This window comes from Ixodes scapularis, unplaced genomic scaffold, assembly GCF_016920785.2.
Source record: "Ixodes scapularis isolate PalLabHiFi unplaced genomic scaffold, ASM1692078v2 PGA_scaffold11__112_contigs__length_91849675, whole genome shotgun sequence".
Taxonomy (NCBI): domain Eukaryota; kingdom Metazoa; phylum Arthropoda; class Arachnida; order Ixodida; family Ixodidae; genus Ixodes; species Ixodes scapularis.
Genome location: NW_024609837.1, coordinates 12,552,344 through 12,574,764, shown reverse-complemented (window position 1 = coordinate 12,574,764; position 22,421 = coordinate 12,552,344). Strand labels below are relative to the sequence as shown.

At 46.0% G+C, this 22,421-nt stretch overlaps 1 protein-coding gene across 1 annotated transcript; it reads left to right on the top strand.

The window, feature by feature from the left end:
• The first annotated feature begins 912 nt into the window (after positions 1–912).
• On the top strand, positions 913–22,090 carry LOC120837593 (gonadotropin-releasing hormone II receptor-like). Its single transcript, XM_040207071.2, has 2 exons — positions 913–1,452; positions 21,989–22,090. The coding sequence occupies exons 1-2, from the start codon at positions 913–915 to the stop codon at positions 22,088–22,090; spliced, it is 642 nt and encodes a 213-aa protein (XP_040063005.2).
• Positions 22,091–22,421: the final 331 nt, after the last annotated feature.

The window sequence follows — 22,421 nt, the reverse complement described above, 5'->3', positions numbered from 1 at the left end:
TAAAGGATTCCCAAGAGCATGCAACATCGCAAAAAGGAGTGAGAGTGCTCCATCGTCCCTAGATGTCGCTACTTGACAAAATCGATGAGCATGTGGAGATCCTCGACGCTACGGCGCAGCGGACCCACTTGTTCCCCCTCTTTTTTTTTTCCTTCTACTTTCCTTCGCCCTCTCTTTATCCTTCTCTCTCAGCTTCCCGCCGGATCACGTGTTGGGACCGTTTCGCGCCTTTCATTCAGTCGCGGTTTGAACTCCGGGCCGTGCGCTGGCTCCGAGTGGTAGTCTTGAAGATGTCCACGGCTTATTCTGGAAGAAGATTTCCTTGGAAAACATCTGAGCGGTGGAAAAAGATTCCCTAAGACACCCATTAAGAGTGTCTTCCGTCACCTTATACCACCTTCCCTCATAATCTCGCAACATGATTCTGTCTGAGAGTCTCGGGCGCGAAGACTCTGAACTTCTAAGTTGCACTTGTGAAATACCCTGAGCATCGGCGCCTCGCAAATTCGACGGAGTTCTTCCATCGCCTTCGAAACTTTACATCGAAATTATTGCGTCATCAGTCTAAGGGAAGTTGGAAGAAGGAGCGTGATGACTCGGCAATCATGCGTCAGCGTTTGTGACCGAGCGGCGCTCCGCTGGAGCGACTACATTGGATATGGTGGAAAGCCGCCAACGAGGCATGACCTACAACTCGTCCTCAAGATGGTTGTGAAACCTTAGTGTAAAACTGGAGGATTCTTTTACTTCTTAAAGAACTCACGGCGACAAGAACAGCACGCAAGGTCCTCAACGCCACAGGCATCGGAAGAGTCTGACAACTTTTGTTTGATCCGGACCTACACAAGACTGCTCAAACCATTATTGCCACCAGTTGCGCGATTGCACAGAGTGATTATTGTTTGTTCGACAATGGCGATTCCTTTCGAAGCTGCCTACGAGTTTCGTCACAGCATAAACACTTCTACAGAAGACCAACGGGGAGACTTTTTCCACAACATATCCAGTCCTGACCAGCTCCTCCCGGAAGAACTGACCTTCAACACCCAGTCGCTGGTGCAGGTCATCGTCTACACTGTGCTTTTCGTCGCGGCCGCAGCCGGCAACGTGCCGGTCTTCGTGAGCTTGTTGAGCAAGAGGCACCGAAAGTCCAGGATCACGCTGATGATCCTGAACCTCGCCGTCGCAGATCTCATCGTCACTTTCGTCATGATTCCGCTCGAGGTCGGCTGGAGACTGACTGTGCAGTGGAGGGCGGGAAACGCCATGTGTAAGTTGATGCAGGTGCTCAGGGCATTTGGACCCTACCTCTCGTCCATGGTCCTAGTTTGCATCAGCCTGGATCGCTACTTCGCCGTACTGCATCCTCTCAAGGTGAACGACGCGCAACGGCGTGGGAAGATAATGCTTTCCTGGGCTTGGATTATCAGTCTCCTCTGTAGCGTGCCACAGGTGAGCTTCTTGATCTTCGGTCGTTCTTCTTGTACAGAGGGTAGTTGCAGTCGCCAATGGAATAAGAACGGCAAGGAGAGTCTTTTGGACACCCTGCCGTAAACATGCGCTCCGTGCCTTCCACCATGCTTCCGCCGCCGCACGAGATGCCGAGGTGTTGTCGAACGTGGCAAGCTCGCGCTATAGGAAGTATTCACTGGCGGCCATAGATGTGTGCGCAAATGCTGAGCGCGTGCTGATGGCTAGCTTCCACAGTTCTTTTGTAACGTGGATTCTGCACCCTCAAGAGTGCCGGTCTTAGCAGCCTATTAATGTGGGCTCGTTCTGAGCATGCGCTCTAGACAGCACCCACAAATATGGCGCCCAGTGAATACTCCTTATAGGCAGAACAACTGAACCTCCTCCCTGCCTTTTTCACCTTGTCAGTGGCCATAGCAGATGATTGTCAGTGTTTGTTCTTTGTCTTATGGAAGAGCTAGGCTATCATAAAGCTTACTATACTTCGTTCACTCTTAAGCGTATTTCACATGCAGCGATTTTGGCCCTAGAGCGGCGCGATTTTTGCCGTCGCGGCGCTCGTGCCGCTCAACCGCTGGTGCTGGCCAGAGCGCCGCGACGGCAGAAATCCCGCCGCTCTAGGGCCAAAACCGCTGCATGTGAAACACGCTTTAAGCTGAGAGTGCAGCCAAAGTCACAAGCGCGAGCTATCCCGCGCTCCTCGATTTGAGACATGCATCTCTAGCGCGAGCTGTCGTTCTGCGCGAGAACGCTTCGAAGGAGTCATCACGAGCTCTCGTGCTCGTGGCGTTGGTTGCAGTCGCAGCTTAAGGGTGAATTGGCGACGCGCGCGACCTGAAGCGTCGCTGTCATCGGCCTTCTACAATTGGTCAAACGCTCACTGTGACGTCATCAGTAGGATGAGTTCTGCTCTCATCGATTGAAATCAGAACAAAGTCAGACTCTCAACTTTGACGGGGTTGATTGAGGAACGTGATGACTTCAACCGCACTTTTTACGCACCATCGAACTTGTGACGTCAGTGTTAGGAACCATAAGAGGGCGCCACCGAAACACCAATTTAGGCAGTAAATTTTAAAGCTCACAAACACTTTTGTGAGTAACACAGAAACAAAACAGGAAAGAAAAGCGCCGAATTCTTTTTCGCGCTAATAGCCTTCTTCGGAAAAATCCCATGGGGCCCCACGGCTATCCCACGTTGCAGCGCGCGGCGAGGCTGGGTGCTGTTTCGATTTACGCTGCATGATTCATTCTATCCTAACACAGGGCGTTTAGAACACGGAATAAAACGGACTCGAAAGAAGCTCATAACGTGCTTTGCTTTGGTTTCCACCTGCCTTCTTTTCTCGTTCTGAAATAAAAAATCAAATTTACATCGACTTTTTTTTTTTTTTTTTTTTTTTTTTTTTTATTCGTGAGTGATATTTTACGTGCCGCACATCGTATAGTCATATAATACGTCAAGCAGACGTTGGGAACGCCTCGTATCTCCAGAATGATATATTGAGTCGTACATTGTACGCATGACAGCTTGACATGATGATTGAGGCGTGAGGTTGTCCTCTGCCTCCATTTCCGTGTCTCCGTTTTGAACTATGTCTTACTTAAAGCTTGGTCACGTGCATTTTATGGCTGAGTCTGGATTTCCATGAGGCTCGTTTAAAGTATCGTTTTTAAACCCGCGTACGCTTATTTTACTGCGATTGCACAGCTTACAATAAAGACCGCACAAACCTGTTTTTCGTAGTTTTTCGCTACGAAAACGATATATCACGGTCGAAGTTCTCCTGCGATGCAGGTACTGGGAATTATAAAAGCTTACAAGAGGTTTCAGCCGGTGCAATTCACATCGGCTTTCTTGGTGACGGTTGACTCGAATATTAAAACCCTAACCAATTATATATGAATGTTATGTGTATGTTTATACAGCCTAGAACTTGGTCTACCTCAACGGGCGACGAGTCTCCCAGCTGTAGATGAGAAATTTAGCCAGTGCAGTACTACCGCTAGCCTGGGGTCTTTAATGTGCACCACGCAGTGGTGATGAGCGAAGGCGCACCGGTACAATGCTCATTCATATTGAAACGGGCAGGGGTGGGGATTAGACCCAGGATCCCTGGGTTCTGCATCGCGAGGTTTCGCTCCACGTGGTCGTTGTTGCGCTAGCCCACTCGGCCACCGATCCCCGAGACGAAATAGGCAAGACGAATAAAAAACGGGGAAATGGGGAAGGTCACGACGACCACGTACTTCATGAAATGCGCTTTGTTCGCTATTAATGCCCAGCCAGAATAACAAACAATAGCGAGTTTTAGAATAGGGGGCCCCAGAGCTTTTGGGTGCCCCAAACAGCTTGAGGCGCCCCAGTGCCCATGCGCAGAAGTTCTGCGCAAGCACACTGGGGCGCCCCAAGCTGTTTGGGGCACCCAAAGCTCTGGGGCCCCCTATTCTAAAACTCGCTAATGTATTAGTACAGTGGCCGTATCACGCTTTGATGAAGCACGGTGCAAGTTCACATGCACTAAAAGTATCGCGTATTACCAAACGGCTGTTGTGCCGGGCGAACAACCTTGAACATTGCCGTTTTTAACGCTGCCTATCTCTACACGACATTAATTTATTCTCTTTCTCTCTCGAATTTCCGCGCATTTCTTAAAACTGTAATAGAAGTGAGTTGCGGCCTTTCTCTTGTTTATACTTCTATTCATATTGTAAACTCTCCAGATCAAAATAAGGTTGCCGGGAAATGTAACTAAGAAAAAAAAACTATTAATAAAAAAAGCTTTAACTGGCTTACAGCCCGCTTGTCATTTGCTCATAATGCATTCAGTGCGACTGTACACAGTGTGACCAAACTTGCAAAGTATCAGATTACGATCAACAAAGTTATTGTAACTAGTTGCAATATTGAGTTACTATGGTAGCCTAGTTTTCGTTATAACTTAGTTCTGGCTTTTTGATAACTTCTAAAATCATCTCGGTTACATTTAAAATTGCTTCAAATTCATCTATACGTCAGCACAAGGCCGATATCTGAACTTTAGGGGCCTGTTTTTGTCTCTTAGGAGCTCACTTCCCTGGGGCGCAGCTTAGGTACCCTGGATTATCACCTTTTTATTTTCATTTTAAATTGTGATAAAATATCTGAAAAAAAGTTCATTATGAACTTGTGACTCGCTTGTAGTCTAATGTATATCGAAAACTTCTTTGGATAAAAGTGTAATTTCATTAGCTTTATTGACTGAGTAGTAACTTTACTTGTAACTTTGTTACATTTTAAATAGGGGAACCATAACCGGAACTCAATTAGTTTTAGAGCACAGCTCTAAGGCGCCCGTTTCCGGCTTGAGCGGCGTCGCCGTCGCCGTCGGCGTCGCCGTCGGCGTAACCGTGAGTAACCCTCGTAACCCTCGTGAGGGTTACGAGGGTTGCTCTCACGAGGGTTACCTTCACGAGGAGTTTGAGGGTTACGAGGGTTAGTTACCCTCAAAAGGCTTACCCTCACGAGGGTCACGAGGGTTACCTTCATGAGGGTCACGAGGGTTATGAGTTACCCCGAGGGTCACGAGAGTTACCCTCACGATGGTCACGAGAGTTACCCTCACAAGGGTTACTAGGGTTACCCTCACGAGGGTCACGATGGTTACCCTCACGAGGGTCACGAGGGGTTACCCTTACTAGGGTTACCCTCACGAGGGTCATGAGGGTTATTCCCTGAGGTCACGTGGCCCCCTGAGACCCCCTTAGGTCACGTGACCCCCTCATGCAACGTGACCCTCCTTGAGGTCACGTGACCCTGCTGAGGTCACGTGACCCCCTGAGACCCCCTTAGGTCACGTGACCCCCTCATGCAACGTGACCATCCTTGAGGTCACGTGACCCTGCTGAGGTCACGTGAACCCCTCAGGTCACGTGAACCCCCCTGAGGTCACGTGACCTCAGGGAGTCACCTATCCCTCAGTAGCCTTCCATCCCATATCCCTCAGTACCCTCCCATCCTCCTCCTCAGGAGCTGCGCTCTAATCCGGCGTTACAGGGAGTTGTAAACGGCTTTCATTTTTTTTAAAAAGCAGCGTTTACAACACCGATCAATTGAAGTACCGCTCTCTGCAATCCTAACATACAGTTAGACGTTCAAATTTAGTTACATAAAGCAATGTTCGAAAAACATGTTTCTTTTTACAACAAACCTAAAATAAATAAAAATATTCTTTAAAAAGTGTTGACGTACGGCGCCACGCTACCACCTAAGATATAAGAGGAGGAAAAAAAAAACACGTCTAAATTGAAATGAACAAAAATGCTACGCAATCATTTTTTTTTAAATTATCGTGAATAAAAACTACTAACAGGGCGAAAGTGACGCAACTCGTAGAAAGGTTGTGTCAATGAAGTTTTGTAACTGCGTTTGAGACGTTTTGTGTTTGTTCACTTCTTCGTCCGTTGTTTCCGGTTTCGTCCAAAATGTGTAACATCAACCAGCTCGCCTGTTTACTTACTGTTTCTTCATACTTGGAACAAATTGGACGAGGACGAAGTGCCTTTTTGCTTGCGTGTAAAAACTGAAACAAAAGCTGTTCAATGTTTTTCTTTCTTTTTCGGAATACCTCAGTGGTGTTTTTTGACGGTGAGCGAAAGGTTGCTTTTTCTTAGAATTGTTCTGGGAACGGTTTTTTGAGCGTAACAACTACTCGCTTGTTTGCGCGACTGGACGCTCTACGACATCGAAAGAGAAAACTCCCGGAAGTGCACTCCCGGGACTGAAATCGAACCGTCCCAATTCTTTTTGTTTGTTTGTTCGTTTTTGCTTTTAGTTGTGCTCTTCAGATAGAATAACCCTCGCAGAGAAACCAAGGTCACAGAGGCTCCTCCGCTTTTCCCAAAGGAAACGCATCCCAACTTCTGCGTTTAAGAAGCACAACTTAATCAGTGTGTTCAGTGATCTGTGTGCGCGAGCGTATTTTTATTTCCTATTAGGTGTTGTGTGCCAGTTTGCGTATCCCTTCACCTCTTCTTCTTCTCCCCCCCCCCCTCCCCTCCTCTTTCCCCGCACAGGGCAGCCAACCAGGAGAGTGAGACCATGTTCATGTTTCTTTCTGATTCCTCTCGTGTTCTTTCTCCCACTGGTTGTGCTGTTAGTCCATTTACCCCTAGTATGGGCTGCGCTCCGCTTTGCCCTGCAATAGACAGCAGTGGAAGCTACCTGTCATCCCAGCCATTCCCACTTTGTCAACGTAACACGTGACTATGCTACGCTCCGCCCCTCCGCAAAGGTCCCGTACGTGACACTCGCATGCCTCTGGATTGGCCCTGATGGCTCGCCGCGTTTCTTACGGTTCATCACAAGGCGAAACGGAGCAGTTTTCGGTTACACACGACGCGGCTTTGCGCGAAGATGATGACGCGTTCTCGAAGATTGAACGAGCGGCGATCAGGTTTGCAGGGTTTGCTTATTCTCACACATCCCCCCCCCCCCCCCCCCCCCCCCCCACCGCGAGGGTGTTGGTGTATATTCTGTCATTGGATGAACGGGTCGTTGGACCGTAGGACCACTCAAATCATAGTTCCTTTTAATCCTCGGAACCATGCTGGGCTTTCGTTTAGAAATTCAAACTCTCGGCGCTCTATAAAAAAAAAAAATATCAACCAATGCCGGCAAGACATGACATTTTTTTTATATATATATGTGGCTTGCACGTGACTTCATTGCCCCGTCCCGGTGGTCATTCCGAGTTATTCTTAATTGTTCTTGCACAGAAAAATTAAATTCGGAAGTGGGAACCTTTCTGTGCAGAAGGTACGCACCCAGTTGCGAAATCACCACAATGGCGGCTGGTGTGACGTCACTGGAAGCCAAATATAGCGGTGCGAATCGCGTCGCTGCTAAAAAAAAGACAAAAAAAAAAAAGCCGTCGATTGCCCGTTTTAGTTGTGGGAACTGCGCATGCGTAGAAATCAGATTCGCGTGAGGTGAAGAGCGCACATGCGCCGTGCCGAGAGCAGCGCCACCAACACGTTTGCGAGTACGGAGTCAGGGGGCCGCCATCTTGGCCAGTTGGGGTACGTTTGGGCACGTCATAATCCGATTACGACGCAGCGTGGTACTCGGATTATGGCGCGCCCGAGCGTACCCCAAGGGAGCAAGACGGCTTCCCCCCGACGACATACTCGCAAATGTGTATACGGCGAGCAAGTCTGCCTGCTCCTCGCGCAGACATCATGGCGCTGAACTCTGATTGGAGGATTACTCCGGGTGGGTGGTGGTGGCGGAAAGGACGTCGTCTGCTAGTCGTTGCACCGTCTGCTTTGACTTTCCTACGGCCGTCGGAAATCTACCGGTTCGTTACGAACGAGGTCTCAGTGTGCAATGAAGAGGATAGAAAATAGTTCGAACAGCGCGTTTGCTTTTGTCCGACTAACAACCACCAAAGGGCTAAAATAAACGAAGAAAAAAAGAAACTTAAAAATTCACCGCGGAGGTGTTGTTTATCCTCTAAAGGGTAAACAATAAACAATTGAAGACGCGATCAACGCCTTCAATTTTTTGCTACGCCTTCCCTTGTGTGCGCAGAGAGGCGCGTTTTGGTAGAAGCGTTCGCCATATCGAGAATAAAGGTTGTGTCAAAAAAACAATATGATAACAAACAAAAAACAAAAAAAAAATATTACGGTTTTTTGCCGTTTTTTTTTGCAAATTGTACTAACTTGGCAGGACAGTCTTCCAACAGAAAAGAAGCGTGGCTTTATTCAAGTGCGGCGCTTATATACAGATAATGGTATCGCACGGCACGCGCCGATTGGTCTGCGATACATCACGCGGTAACTTACTACGTCACGCTATAACACAAATGAACTGCCGGCCGGACAGCCCAGCCGCTGCAAACTTTGCTGTACACAGAGTCACACTGCACACAGGCATTTTCTCGCTAAATTTAGCGGAATATTTTTCCCGCTGAACGTCACGGTGTTAGGTTACGTCGCGTGACACTATGATATGTCACGTGACGTTGCGGCGTCACGTTGCTACGGTGGCCCTACACGACGAAGGACACCGGGTAAATCCGTATTGCCAGGTGGTCCCACCAAAAGACCGCCAAACGGCTGGGGCTTTAGCCCAAATCTAGCCAAAGCCGTAAAAATATTATAGCCAAAATAGCCAATACTAAAACAATTATTTATAAGCCTTTTGTTGACAATTTTTCATACACATACAAAACACGTTACATACCCTTTTTCAAGCCCCAGATGCGGGCCCAGACGCCCCAGATTAAAAAAAGAAAAAATGTTTCGGAATGATGAAAATCTGTTAGCACTGAACCTTCCTTCGTAAGTTTTCAGAAATACAAAACACACAAAGACAGTTTTATTTTGAAGCCCGGGAGATATGATCCTACAGTAAAAAGAACAGAATACAAAACCAGAACAGTCAGAACCCTGGGAGTTTCAAACCAGAACCCCAATATCTAAGGTCTGTACCAATATCCCACCCGTCTCTTTTTCTTTGTGTATAATATGAGTGTTCCCCGTTCCGGTTCACGCTATTTATAATTGCGTTGTCTTTTCTTGGGGTGGGCGACGACTGGAAGGTAGTCTATTGTTTAGCGGTGAAGCTGCGGACTTGGGTGCCTAAGAATTCTCACAATGGGCACCAAAGAAGCGTTTGGAGAGCTCAGTCTGGGTCAGGGTACGAGACGCGCTACCAACTTACTGGGCCTGTGGTAATAGTGCAATCTGTTTGGTTTGCTCCACTGCGCTGTGAGGAGACCGCTTGAACCCTGCAAGCATTGCTTCACTGCGCATTGCGAAAACCCCAAAGTTTGTTGAAGTTTGAAGCCATTCTCCTTCCTCTCTCTTCTCTCGACTGGCCAAAAAAGAAAACATTTTTTTTTGGTGCTGATAAGAAGTTCGAAAATTAACTAATCGAACCTAAAAGTTCGACGTCGAACTTGAGGTTTCGACTAAAGTTTGCTGCATCATTAGAAATAGCCACATAGCCACCAAAAATGTTTGACGCCTACTAGAAAAAGAAATGTAGCCCAACTTGGCTATGTATAGCCCAATCTGGCAACACTGCCGGCGGGTATCTGCTGCGAATCTTAGCAAAACAAAATTGCTGTCCTAAAAAAAAAAAAAAAAAAGTTTGTATACAAACATACATAGAGAGAGAAAGAAAGCAGATACTTCATATCTCAGAGTCTCGAATATCTACAAGCGAGGTAGCACGTATACTTTGGATTAATACATCTGCACAGGCTGCGTCTCGGATGTCAGTCTGTGGGCGACAGAGCAGCTGCGTCTCCACATGTGGCGTGACTTCTAAGGGCCTAGAAATGTTTTTCTTTTCTACTACAGTGCGGCTGTCTGGGAAATACGGTGTCTCGAACGCGGTCAGTAACCTGTCCCGTATTGCATTTTTTTTTTCTTCTGCGCCGAGGAGCAGCTTATATCGACGGTTACGGTACCAAAGTATCGTGTTTCAGGCGGTCGATATCGAACGGGACAGCAAATGTTATTGGTTGTCGAGAAGGCTTGTCGGCTTGGTTAATATATGTAATGCTCACATCCTTTTTATTTATATATTTATTTTGTATTTAAGATGCCTGAAAGGTTCATTCGGCATTACGCGAGAGGGCGGGAGGGAGGATGGTATATTTTGTTGAGACGCCATACAAGCACCATTACCGAAGCGCTCGGGCATACCACATGGAATCTGTACGTGTACGTAAATAAGCTATGAACATAATAAAAACATAAATTTTCGCCTCTTTGTAGACGACCGGATGATATTTTATGATATAAATAACAATGCAGAACAAGAGACCCCCAACTCAAGTCTTGAGACAATCGGAAATTGGTGCCGAACAGGGAAAATATATAATATTTTTTTTTTAAACCATGATTTAAAAAAAAGTAATTTTTTTTCTTTCATGCACTTTACATAATATTGCTCTTCAACAGGTTTAATTTTTTAGATATATCGGTATTACTATGACATCTGATCTTAGGTGGAATTACCACATCGACTCGTTGTGCCAAAAGGCAATGTTAAAATTATGGTACATAAGCCGTAAGCTAAGACACGTGAAATGAAGCTAACAGCCTAAAGATGTTTGATTAGGGCTCTCGTAGAATGTGCCGAAATCATCCAGGATCCCCACACTTTAACCAATATAAGCAAACTCGAAAGAATTTGCCAGTAGTGTATTTCGGTACACGATAAAACAAATTAGGCCCCCGCCCCTACTTTGTGGCTTTACTTTCGAGTTTTTGTTGACTATTAAGAGTTGTTTTGTTTGGCGTGCGAAGAAGCCACCGACACCTTCTGGAGAGGATCTGGGGAGGGCTGCCCAGTTGAGACTCAGGGTTGTTGCCTTTTTTGGTGGGTTTTATTGTTTTGCTATTTTTGGAGACTAACATCTTCCGCACGTGTTTTTGTTCGTTGGGAATCTAGTAAGTAGAACAATTTATGTAAAACACGGTGGGTGTTCTACAAAGCGACGAACACGTGCGTGTTGGTCGCTTTGGGAAGCGAGCAAAACACGCGCTATCTGCGCGAACACTAACGATGGCACCGGACACAAGCTCTTTTTTCGAAAAGTCTATAGACCCATCCGGAAATTACGCCCTCTTCTGACAGAGTTTGAAATACTGCATAGCTGCGTGTGCAAAAGATACCATAAAAATGGCAAGCCGATCGCTTATATATAGCTCACTTAAGAACAGCATGATACAAGGAATAGCCTTGCCGCAATAATGGTGTCTTTTGCGCATTTCACGTGCAGGATTTTCAGATCTGCCTGAAGAGGGAGAAGTTTTGGGATGGGTCTATGGGAAGTATCTCGTGCCAAGAAAAGGCTGCAGGAAGTTCTCGATCAATATTGAAAGGCCGAGTTAGGAACCTGTTTGAACCGGTTCGCGCTTAATAAAAACTGGTAACCGGAGTGATATTAGCGAGTTTTAGTAGACCGTGTTTCCCCCTCCGCTAAGCTTCTCCGCTACCCGGAACTCTACAGTCAAGGCAATCGGCGCGCAGGCGCAGTGGTGGTTTCTTCGTAGCGGAGGGGGAAACACGGTCTACTAAAACTCCCTACTATGTGCGCTACCCTAAACCGGAACCGAACCGGAACAAAATACAATGCTACTGAACTCGAACCCGAACCGAACCGAAATAATGACCGGTTCGACACCGTGTTTTAGACGATGAATGTGAGGCAAGCCCCATGCCGCGTGTCACATTTTTCTGTCTCTGGATTGCACCATTTGCCTCATTATGTGAGCCGACCTTCTTTCCTGGTCGTTTGTGAACTTCTCACGGATATCTATCAAGGCTTATATTCAATACTGACATAAACGAGTTGCCCCTTACCTAGGTCGTGAATTAGGGTGCGGAGGCTTGGCGCTTCTATAGAACCCGGGTAGTGAAAACAACAACCGGAGCGTGCTTTCTTGCAGGAAGTGGAATCATCCTGGCCATTCGCAGTGACGTAAACGCTCCACGTGCAGGTCAGACATACACGATAGCTTAACGCATAAATCTTTTTAATAGCTTAAGCAGTGACAGGAACGGATGTGCACGTACGTTAGAGAATAAATTAGCGTACTTTTACTCGTCTCCTTGAGTACCAACTCAAAACGAGGTCTGTCTCGTTTTATTGTTACTGTGCAGGAAACAAAGCTCGAATTAGAGTCGACGACGGCTGCAGCAGATGGGCCGCTAGCGAGAAAAATTAACGACGTGCTCGTCTAACAAACAAAAAAACAACAGATTGCTGTAAAAAAAATGGTTTTTCATGTCTGGACAGGAACTATTAAACTAGACAGACCGCGAGAAAAAAAAAATACTCGTCGTGACATCAGAAAATACTCGGGAGGGGGTAATAAAAGCTTCCTTTTAACGGCAAGTTAATTTATTAGACGTACAGGCCCGAGTCCGCGCGAACGTTCATTATGGAATCAAGACACGCGAGGTTTCTCGCAATGGGATTTTTACAGCACAGCTGGCGCGTTCACACTGGAAGCGGATCCGCAAACGCAAAGCGGATCCGCGCGTTCTCAACCGCAAAGCGGCTATACTTCGTCTCACCCTACGATGGACTAAAGGAAAAAGCTACAGACCGCCAGATCCAATCACGAGCCACTTACACATTGCGTGGTATTGGGCTTTGATGCACTTATCAGTGCCCGCGTTTCGGATCACTGATGAGGATGGACAGAAAGTGGTTCAAATCGAATGGGAGTGAGTGACTCAACAATTTTACATTGCAATAAAGCCGCGACGTACAAACTGTTTGCAGTGTCGAAGCAATAGAAATGATACAGCGTTTTTGGGTTCGGCGCATTATTTGTCCACCCCTGATGAAAGGAAGGCATGTTATAAATAGTTTAGCGTATAATGTGATTGGTCCTGGCGGCCAGTGACTTTGGCCTTTAGTCCATCGTAGGATGAGACAAAGTATAGGATCGAGCGGTTGGAGCGCGTTTTTGCCAACCGCTTCGGGACCGATTTCTCCCAACCGCTTTCACGAACCGCAAAGCTGCAACCAATCACAACGCGACGCTGACGTGACGTCAGTGACTTCCGAAACAAGATGGCACCTGTCGCTGGTGAGACATCCAAGGCGCTGTAGTCCTAGCGCTGTAGTCTTAGCTTTCGACAAATCAACGGAGAAACTTGATGTTCACGTCCGTCACTTGAATCCGCCGCGAAAAGAATTGACTCGTAATTTTAACGGGCTTCGCACCGGTGATTTGGTTCGGGAAAGAGTTTGTTGATTATTCCGGGTGCCACAGCCCAAGCTCGCTGCCTTGTTAATCTCTGCCTGTAGAACGTCGGAACCCGCCCCTGATCGACCGAAATGTCAGCTTTTCTACCCACTAGGATAGTCGCGTGAACTACGGAAAGCTTTCGACACCGTGCATGACCACCACGAAGGCCGATAGAGACGTCGTGAGCTTGATTGCGTAGCCAACGCACTACCGCGGAGGGGGCAGGGTACCTGCGTTTCGCCCCAGCGGCAAAAGCTGGGCGGATTCGCTAGCGGATCCGCAAGTGTAAACGTACCATTAGGGAGTTTTCGTAGATCGTTTTCGCCGTTCCGCAACGCTCTCCTCAGCCCGCTACGATACCCAGAACTCTACAGCCAAGGCCATCGGTGCGCAGGCGCAGTAGCGGCTTCTTCGTTGCGGACGGCTTAGCGGAGGGGGAAACGCGGTCTACGAAAACTCCCTAATGACGTCGCATGAGACATCACGTGTGACGTCACGAGTGACGTCTCGAGGATCACGGGGGAGGAAGAGGAGGAGGTAAAGTTTTCGCTAAATTTAGCGGAAAAAACTCTCCGCTATATATAGGGAAAAAATTTCCCCCTACACTTAGGGAAACAAATTCCCCGAAAACTTTCCTCACTACCTTTAGCAAAAAAAGTTCCCCACTAGATTTAGGGGAAAATGTTGCTGGCTATATTTAGCGGAAAAATTTCCCCGCTAAATTTAGCCGAAACATTTCCCCGCTTAAATGAGTGGAAAAAAATTCCCCGCAAAATATAGGAGGAAAATTTTCCCGCTAAATTTAGCAGGAAAAAATTACCCGTTATATTTAGCAGAAAGAAGTCCACGCTAAATTTAGCGGGAAAATTTCCCCCGCTAAATTTAGCAAAAATATTTGCCCGTTAAACTTATCAGAAAAATTTCCCCGCTAAATATAGCGGGGAATTTCCCCGCTAAAGTTTGCGGTGAATTTTTCCGCTGAATTTAGCTGGAAATGTAGCTAAAACTTGCCGCTAAATGGGAGGGGAGCAGGAAAAGAGGAGGGGAGGGAAGGAGTTGCATACTTTTCCCCTCGTACCTTCCGCTCCTCCTCCTCAAGAGCTGCGCTCTAATTCGGCATTACAGGCAGTTGTAGGCGTCTTTCATTTTTCTTTGCGTAACCGCGCTTGCCGTCAGTCTCGACATGACGCATTCGCACCCGTACGGAAATTGCACGCGAGAAGTGGACCTCTCTGAGGACATTAGTCTATCGTTGTCCCCAGTCAGTTCTTGTAATGCGCGCTTGGTCCAAAGCGGATTACCCGAGAAAGGCGGGCGTGAACATGGACAGGAGTTGATCTCTGAACTTGAGACAGTGTCTAAACGAGGTGGATGTCCTTGCATCGCGGGAGTACGGCCTCGAGTGTGAAGACACCTGCATCATAGGAAAAGCGTTGTACCTGCGACGATGTCCTCTCAATATATAGCAAATTAGACGCTTGGTTAGAGGAAAGCCACCAGTATCGGATAAATTTCGATCACGAAGCCACGTTGAAGCTCTCAAAGTTCTTTAATAAAGAGACACGAAAACAGGATAACTGATAATACTTCGCAGCGCACAACAGACAACACACCATCAAAACAGATACACACAAAGAAACAACACTCACGCAGCGCTGGATAACTGAGTTTTGTGTCCCTTTTAAAGGACTGCATCGGATCAAGACAAGGTCCCGTGTGGTAGGCACTTACAACGAGCGCTCCCGTCCATGAACACTGATTCCTTCTGTGTGATATATATTGACGGTTGTCACGTGACTCTTTGGATGTTATAGTTTCAGCCATACGCGATGGATATAGCAGATAAGTTTCGTTTTCCACCATGCAGCGAGATAATGATAAGTGGGTCGTCTCAATCTGGCAAATCGACTATGGTGAAAAAGCTAACCGGTTTCCGAAACAAGATGTTCGATAACCCGCCAGAAGATACATTTTATGTGTACTTCTACGAACAACCTTTTTTTCAAGGATCACCTAGACATCGCGTTTACACAGAACATTTCCGAAAATTTGGACCCCGATGAAAGTAATTTAGTTATCTTCGACAATTTCCTAACGAACCCTTGAAACTAAAACAAATATCCGCGTTTTTCGTTGGTGCTTCACATCATTGGAATTCTAGAGTAATTTGTGTTACGCAAAACTGGTGTCTTAACGATCCTTTATATCGCACCATAAGTTCAAATTCCACGTGGCTCATTTTATTTAGGTCTGCGAGGATCACACACCAAATGCGAATCCTCTCAAGGCAGCTTTTTGGCAGGAATAAAAGTCATACTCTTCCGGCTGTTTATTGGTATGCTTGTCAAAAATCCTTCACTAATATTTTGATCGATTTGTCGCAAGGTTGTCCCGACAACTTTCGTGTGAGGGCGAACAATTTGCCTGACGAAGGCCCAGAAATCGTCTACGACACCTAATGAAACATCTCAAGAACCACGCTCGGTTTCTGCACTTACTCGGAAAAGCAAAAACGGTCAGAGAAAGGCGCGCCATATTGAAGCACACCAAAAAAGAGCAGCTAGATAATATTCGCGAGATTTGCCTATATTTATGCGCGGGAAACCTTGCTGTAAGCGACTGTTTTAAAAAGCACACGAAAAAAGTTTGCTCGGGTTATAAGTAGCCTAGCAGATCGAAGGAGACCCTATAAAAATATAAAACGTATACGTTACTTAAGCGCGGTGGCTTCTTAGAGTGGCTGCTGCCTGCCATATTAGGTTTAATCTCTATACTCGAAGATAGAGCTATCGCTAAGGTCGTAGGAGTTTAAATGTCAGTCAGAAAGTATCACTTGGTACCGTTTAGGGTAGAAGACGTAAAACTAAAAGCAATTGTGCGGCCGCGTCTCCCAGCAACGACTCAAGTCCCAGTCGCCGACATCCTAAAACATTCCGAAGCCGACGACGTGAAAGTAAAGCAGATAATAGAGGTGCTTCGCTCTACGTTAAGGTCTCCTTCTTCTCAATCAGACGACGATCCGCCTCAATTTTTAAATGCGGCCGAATCATGCGATCATCCGTCACAGACTAAGGAATTTGATCAAAACAATAACACCATGGTGAAATATCTCGGAAAAACGTGTAGGCAAAGTGCTCGTACTTTATTAGGACTCATAAGACCCGTGTTAGCGTGGGACGCAACAACATTACAGATCATTTTGGATGACAAACCGATCCCCAATTCAAACATTCTCGACCATCGTGATGTATTTAGTTTCAAAAGCCAAGTAAGTAGAAGTTCCAGCCAATTTCGAATTGGTCGCTCCCCTATTGGCTGCCCAGAACTTTCCTAAAAAACGTCATCAACTAGGATCACCTTAAGAGATTGGTCGCAAAAGCCACGAGCACCATTCGACGAGGTTCCCCTGACTCTGTTCCGTCGCCGAAGGGCGGTCGTGTGTTGTCTAATTCGTTTGAGTCTCCACCAGCAGCTGCGATCCAAACTCGAGCTTCCAAGTGCGTCGTCGAGGAGGGATGGCTCCCGTTTTAGACGAAGAAGTGGATTATTCGAAGGACAACGAGATCGTCGCTGTCTTCCCTCGAAGGCAACACAGAAAGGTTTTTGGACTCCTCAACACGGTGAGATCTGTTCTCGCTTATGATCCGGACGGTTGCATCATTGCCCGCGGGAAACCCTTCGAGGAATCGAACATATTACATAATCCAGCTGCTCAAGTACGAACTGTACGATCGTTAGCCTACCTGGATGAGAGGGGACATTTCATCGGTGATTAACACGCATCTCGATTTGAACAAGTACAGGGTCGAGTGTCATCAAAGAAAAAGGAAGCGCTCATGTCGACGTCGTTCGCCACCAAGTGTACTCCAAGGGTGATCACCCAGGTTCCTTGGGAGGATTCGACAAACTCGCAAGAGGCAGCGTTGGAGGTCTAAGAGAAGCTGAGGGTTTTCTAGAAGGTTCGGACGCTTATACATTGTATGGAGAAATAAAGCATCCTCGATTTTTTCGTAAAACCATTGCGTATGGCTTGCATGATTTGTATCAGTTTGAGCTCGTAGAAATACAAAAGATGATCAAATACAACGATGGGTTTCAATATTTAATGTTCACCGTCCATGTCTTCTCTCACAAGCTAGCTGTTTTTCCAATTCGAAAAAAATAAGACGGGATGAAATTGTGCGAGCATTTAAACTCGCGTTTAAAAAGCTAAAGCCATGCAAATTGCTTCATACTGACAGGAGTAGAGGATTATGGAGTAAGACAGTTAAGGCCTTTCTTTTGAAAAGAAATATTCGCTTGTACCGTAGGTACAGCGACAAAAAAGCTAGTCTCGTTGAACGAGTTCAGAGAACGCTAATGCGACGCATCTTGAAGTACATCGAACATGCAAAAGCGCGCCGATTAGTCGAGGTTCTTTCTAAGCTTGTAAATGCTTACAACAAAAGTTTTCACCGCACGTTAGGAGCACGCCCCATAGACGTGAACGAAAGGAACGGAAGCGAATTTTTCGCAAGGCTCTACCCCTTCGGGGATTTCGGGAAGCAGGTGGGGATTTTGAAGAATCGACATGCTTTGAAGAAATGCAAGCAGTCGTTCTCTGACGAGGTGTTTTTCGTCGAGAGAATAAAGCTTAGAAATCGTACAGTTTACAATATAGTAAATAGGGAAGACAATTGGGAGCCGGTCTTAAGCTCTTTTTTATGAATCTGAGCTTCGAAGAGTCCGAATAACGCGCAGTAAAGTTTGGTCTCTTGAAGCAATCTTTAGATAACGTCGCACGGCGAATGGAAAAGAGTACCTCGTAAAGTGGAGAGGATATCTAAGTTCTCATAACAGCTGCCATAAAGGACAACTACATCGACAAGAGCAAGCATATTAAGAGAGCTACGAGAAACCTTTAGACAATAGGGGTGTCAAGATGCCGTCACGATCACTTTCCGCGTGTCAGAAGTGACAGCGCGGTCTATCGATGATATCGCCCTCTGCCTGGAGCAAAATACACATCGTGAAAACTCCGATTTACTCGAAGCCTTCGACTGCACCTTACAACTGGTTCTGTCTGGAACGTTTCTCTACATCAGGAATCAAGAAGTCATGCGCTATGTCCGTCCAACTGTTTTACTCACATTACAAGGCAACCGTGGGCTTCGTATCCAATGGTCCATTTGGAATCTTGTGCGACCGTCTCTACTCAATTGACACATAAGTCTGTAGAGAAGTTGACATACCGTATGTGGTTGGTCAAGCACTGTGGCATCTATCATCTCTAAGTTGTATATGCACGTTAGGTACTGTGAGACTTTATTAAAAAAAAACGAAATAAATTTTCTGAATAAATGGGGTCTCCGACAATTAAGTGTCCCCATATCCCTTCAGACACGCACCTGTCTATGCACGCGTGCGCGTATGACGCAAGACTGAGAAACGTTTGCGTGCTAGAACCTGTCTGATTACGTGGCGTAGTGTGTGGCGTATCCGACTACCAACAAACAGGTCTTCAGTTCGACTGACACACTGCGCTACATGTTCATTTGTTTTGTTATAAGAACAAACATGTATTTTTTTTCACTTGAGAGGTTAAAACACATTACAGCATGTCATATCTTGTTTCGAAGAAAACCCGAATTCCTTTCGCACAAGTACTGGTATCGCCCGGTCATTCAAGTCGTGAACAGTCGACGATAACTTTCTTGTGCATTCTTGAAGCGGTACTCCGCGACACAAGAGGGCTTTGACATATAGGCAGTAGAGTCCACACGTTGCTGACGTTGAGCCTTCAATCCTTTTCTTGCTGTAGTAGAATCTTTGAACATTTCCAATAAAATCGTCCAATTCCTCGTACAAAAAAGAATAAAACACGTTTTAAAGCTATAAAAAAACAGCAGCTAATGTGCTTGGTTTTTGGGGAAATAAAAACCACGAACCCAATGCTCGCCCGCCGATTTTCTTGGAGCGGTGTTCACGATGTAGTGTCCTAATCTTGGAGTTTGCCTGTATCTTTCATCGCAGGCGAAGGCCCCTCTATAGAAATTGCGTGTGCAACGATGTCGAAAAAAGAATGCGTAAAACTCGAACTCTTTCATCACGTTACAAACTTTACCCCCCCCCCCCCCCCCCCCTCCCCCGTTAGGGTTAGCCTTACATTAGCAGTTAAAATGGGACGCAAAGCATTATTCTCACTCTCAGGATTCAGAGTGTAATACAAGAGAAAATGGTCTTTGGCAAATGTTCCTTTTGGAAAAGGAACATCCTTCTTGTTCAGTCGGTAAAGAAGGTTCATATACGCTTTCATGTATATGTCTTTTGGGAAATCATAATCTTCTCTCGTTTGTGCCCCTCCCACGTCCAAAACACTGGTGTTTAGGTTAAAGTGTTCGAACTTGAAGGGATCACGTTGGCGACTTCTCTGAAAGGCTTCGCTCTTCACCATGCACACATTCAGTTTGGAAGGAACACGATGAGAGTATAGACCATCAAAGACAATATGAGAAAGACCCGGAGAGACCGTTCTTGTTTTAATCTCAAGACCTCAGAGGAGGTACGTGGCTGGTGATGTGTGAAGACGCCTCTCGATGCCTAGCAAAACGCTGAAACCTGTGCTGTGCGAAGATATAAAATAATTTTCGGGAGGTGAACGACGTGTTTATGTGGGAGGATTGTTGCAGCTAAAAGTCTAAAGTCTTCGGTATTTTGTCGTAGGACAATACGGATGTCTACCCCCCAAAAAATTAGATACTTCGACTGTTCAACAATATCGACGAATAAGGGACTGAAAAGGTCACACAGAGCAGAACCTTCCGTCTGTTTATAACGTGCTGCGAGTCCTTTATCCTCAGATGGAATATCTACACGTTCGCTAATATGTATCGGATCATTCTCAAACAATAGAGCAGGTAGGGTGTGGCTTGTTGTCACCTGATTTGCATTGAGTAAAATATCAAAATAAGATCTGTAGGTATAATTTTCGTACTGACTGACCAACGTCTGGTTTAGAAAGACGCGAACATATTGGAAAAGAGAGGTTGTAAATGACTGTACTGGAATGACTTTATCGTGAGTATAAACGTTCCATCGACAGCGGTCGTGCTCGCAGGATAACCATTGGCACGTACAATCTTCCCCCCTGAATATCTAAAAAGCTAGACCTCAAGTCGAAAAAATGAGGTCCAAGGGAGGGCACATGGAATTCGATTACTTGATTGTGTGCCGAGACTGCAGGAAGAACTCGAGATATTCCGATTTCTCAATTGAGATGTTCGCACTTGGCACCGAAAAGAGGCCCAGCTCACCTGTCGTGCAAAAACTTGTCCTTTCATGTATAGTGAACATGGAATTCGACTACTTGATTGTGTGCGGAGACTGGGAAGAACTCGAGACCTGTCGTGCAAAAACTTGTCCTCTCATGTATAGTGATTAGTGAATATGTTCGTGGTCATTAAGTGTCGAGGAAATCACCTTTGCTTAGTTTGAAATGAGGGTGAAGGTGATATGTTTTTTTTCTTTTATGTTTTCGACTTAGCCCACTTCCCGCTAGCTTCTGTAAAAATTCGTCTTTTGTTGTTTTGATATGTGCGTCCAATACCCTTTTCTCATGGCATCCTGGAATGAGGAGCCCAGACGTATTTGCTCAGTAATGTGTTTACCGGTAGACACGAGCTTTCGACCTGGGTAAGTGTCACCTCCTTTAGTCATTAATCATTAGATATAAGCTTTGATACATAACGGTGAGAAATCCATTAACGACCCGGAAGAAAGGTCCGCTCACACAATGAGGCAAATGGTGCTCTCCACAACCAAAAAAAAATGTGACACGCAGCACGGGGCTTGCCTTACATACATCGTCTAAAATAGTCTGCAGGCAAAATGAAAAGATTGCTCTTCTTTCACCAAGCAGCTCCAACAAATGGCTGAAGCTTTCTGTACTGAGATCTCCTTATAACGGACCATTTTCGCGTCGTTTACGACTCATTTTTACTTGCATTTCCTGAAATGTAGGGTTTCTGCCACCCGACCCGATCCGTCTAAAAACGGTATCAAGGTTCTTTTCTCACCAACAAGTTCTAGGGAGATGGTGATGTGCTCCTTTACAATTACCCTCTTATATTGTAACAATTTAAATTAATGTGTTACCATTTCATTGCGTTTTGTCTCCTCAAAAGTTACGGGTCTTAAGAGAGGAGCTTTACACCACCAACGTGCTCTGTTTCGATGATATCGCAGCAGGCAAATAAGTAATTGCTTGGAAATAAGACGACGTCACGGTCTACTACAGAAAACGCAGTACACACAGTTTTCTGCCCAAACCAAGCATACGAGACAAATAAGGGCTCATTGTGAGATAGCCATTATGGTGCATTTGTAACTCTGCAACGTTTATATTTGGGGTTTATCACGAAGCGGTAGTCTGGAATGAGGGAGTTTAAGGTGAGATATGTATGCGCGGTTTGGTCGCGGCAATAGACCGATCTCACCAAGCGTTCCACGCATGCGTGACGCCGCCATAACTGTAGTTCGTAGGAGGCAGACGCCAGTTCACGCGACAGCTCATGCTGCCCCGTGGTCTGCTCGCGCAGACCTCCAGCAGGGTTGTTGCGCGTGCAGAAAGACTACAGCTCCCACAATGCATGTCGGCAGCGGTGGCGTACTCAAACTAGCTGTGAGATCGGTCTATTAGGTCTTCTGCCGATTCATAGAAGCCCTCGTGGACCTGGATCCGTTCCTGTTTCATGACATGTTTAACTCTCGTCAGTTCAATTTCAACATCCGTATCAAAGGTATCTTCGTCTACAGGGCGACTTTCCAAAGGTTGACCAATTCCGTACATTTACTCAGCAAAGCCGAGTTTGTTTGACAAGAGCGATCGAATGCGTTTCATCGCTCTAATTTGTTTCATCGTGTACCGAAATACACTACTAAGGCACTTAAATTAATTTGTAGCAAATATAGAAGATTAAATTCACTCAGAACTCTGCATAGCTTAGCAGAAGTCGAGCCACTCCAAACGTGTAGAAAAATATACACTCACCTTTTTATACAGCCTGATTAATGATAACTTTAAAATCGATAGGACACACTATGTCACTCTAAAACCAGTTAGGAGAACAAGAAGCTACCAGAATATCGATATCACAATGACTGTTTCAAGTTCTCATTTATCCCCCCAAAATGTAAAAGAGTGGAAC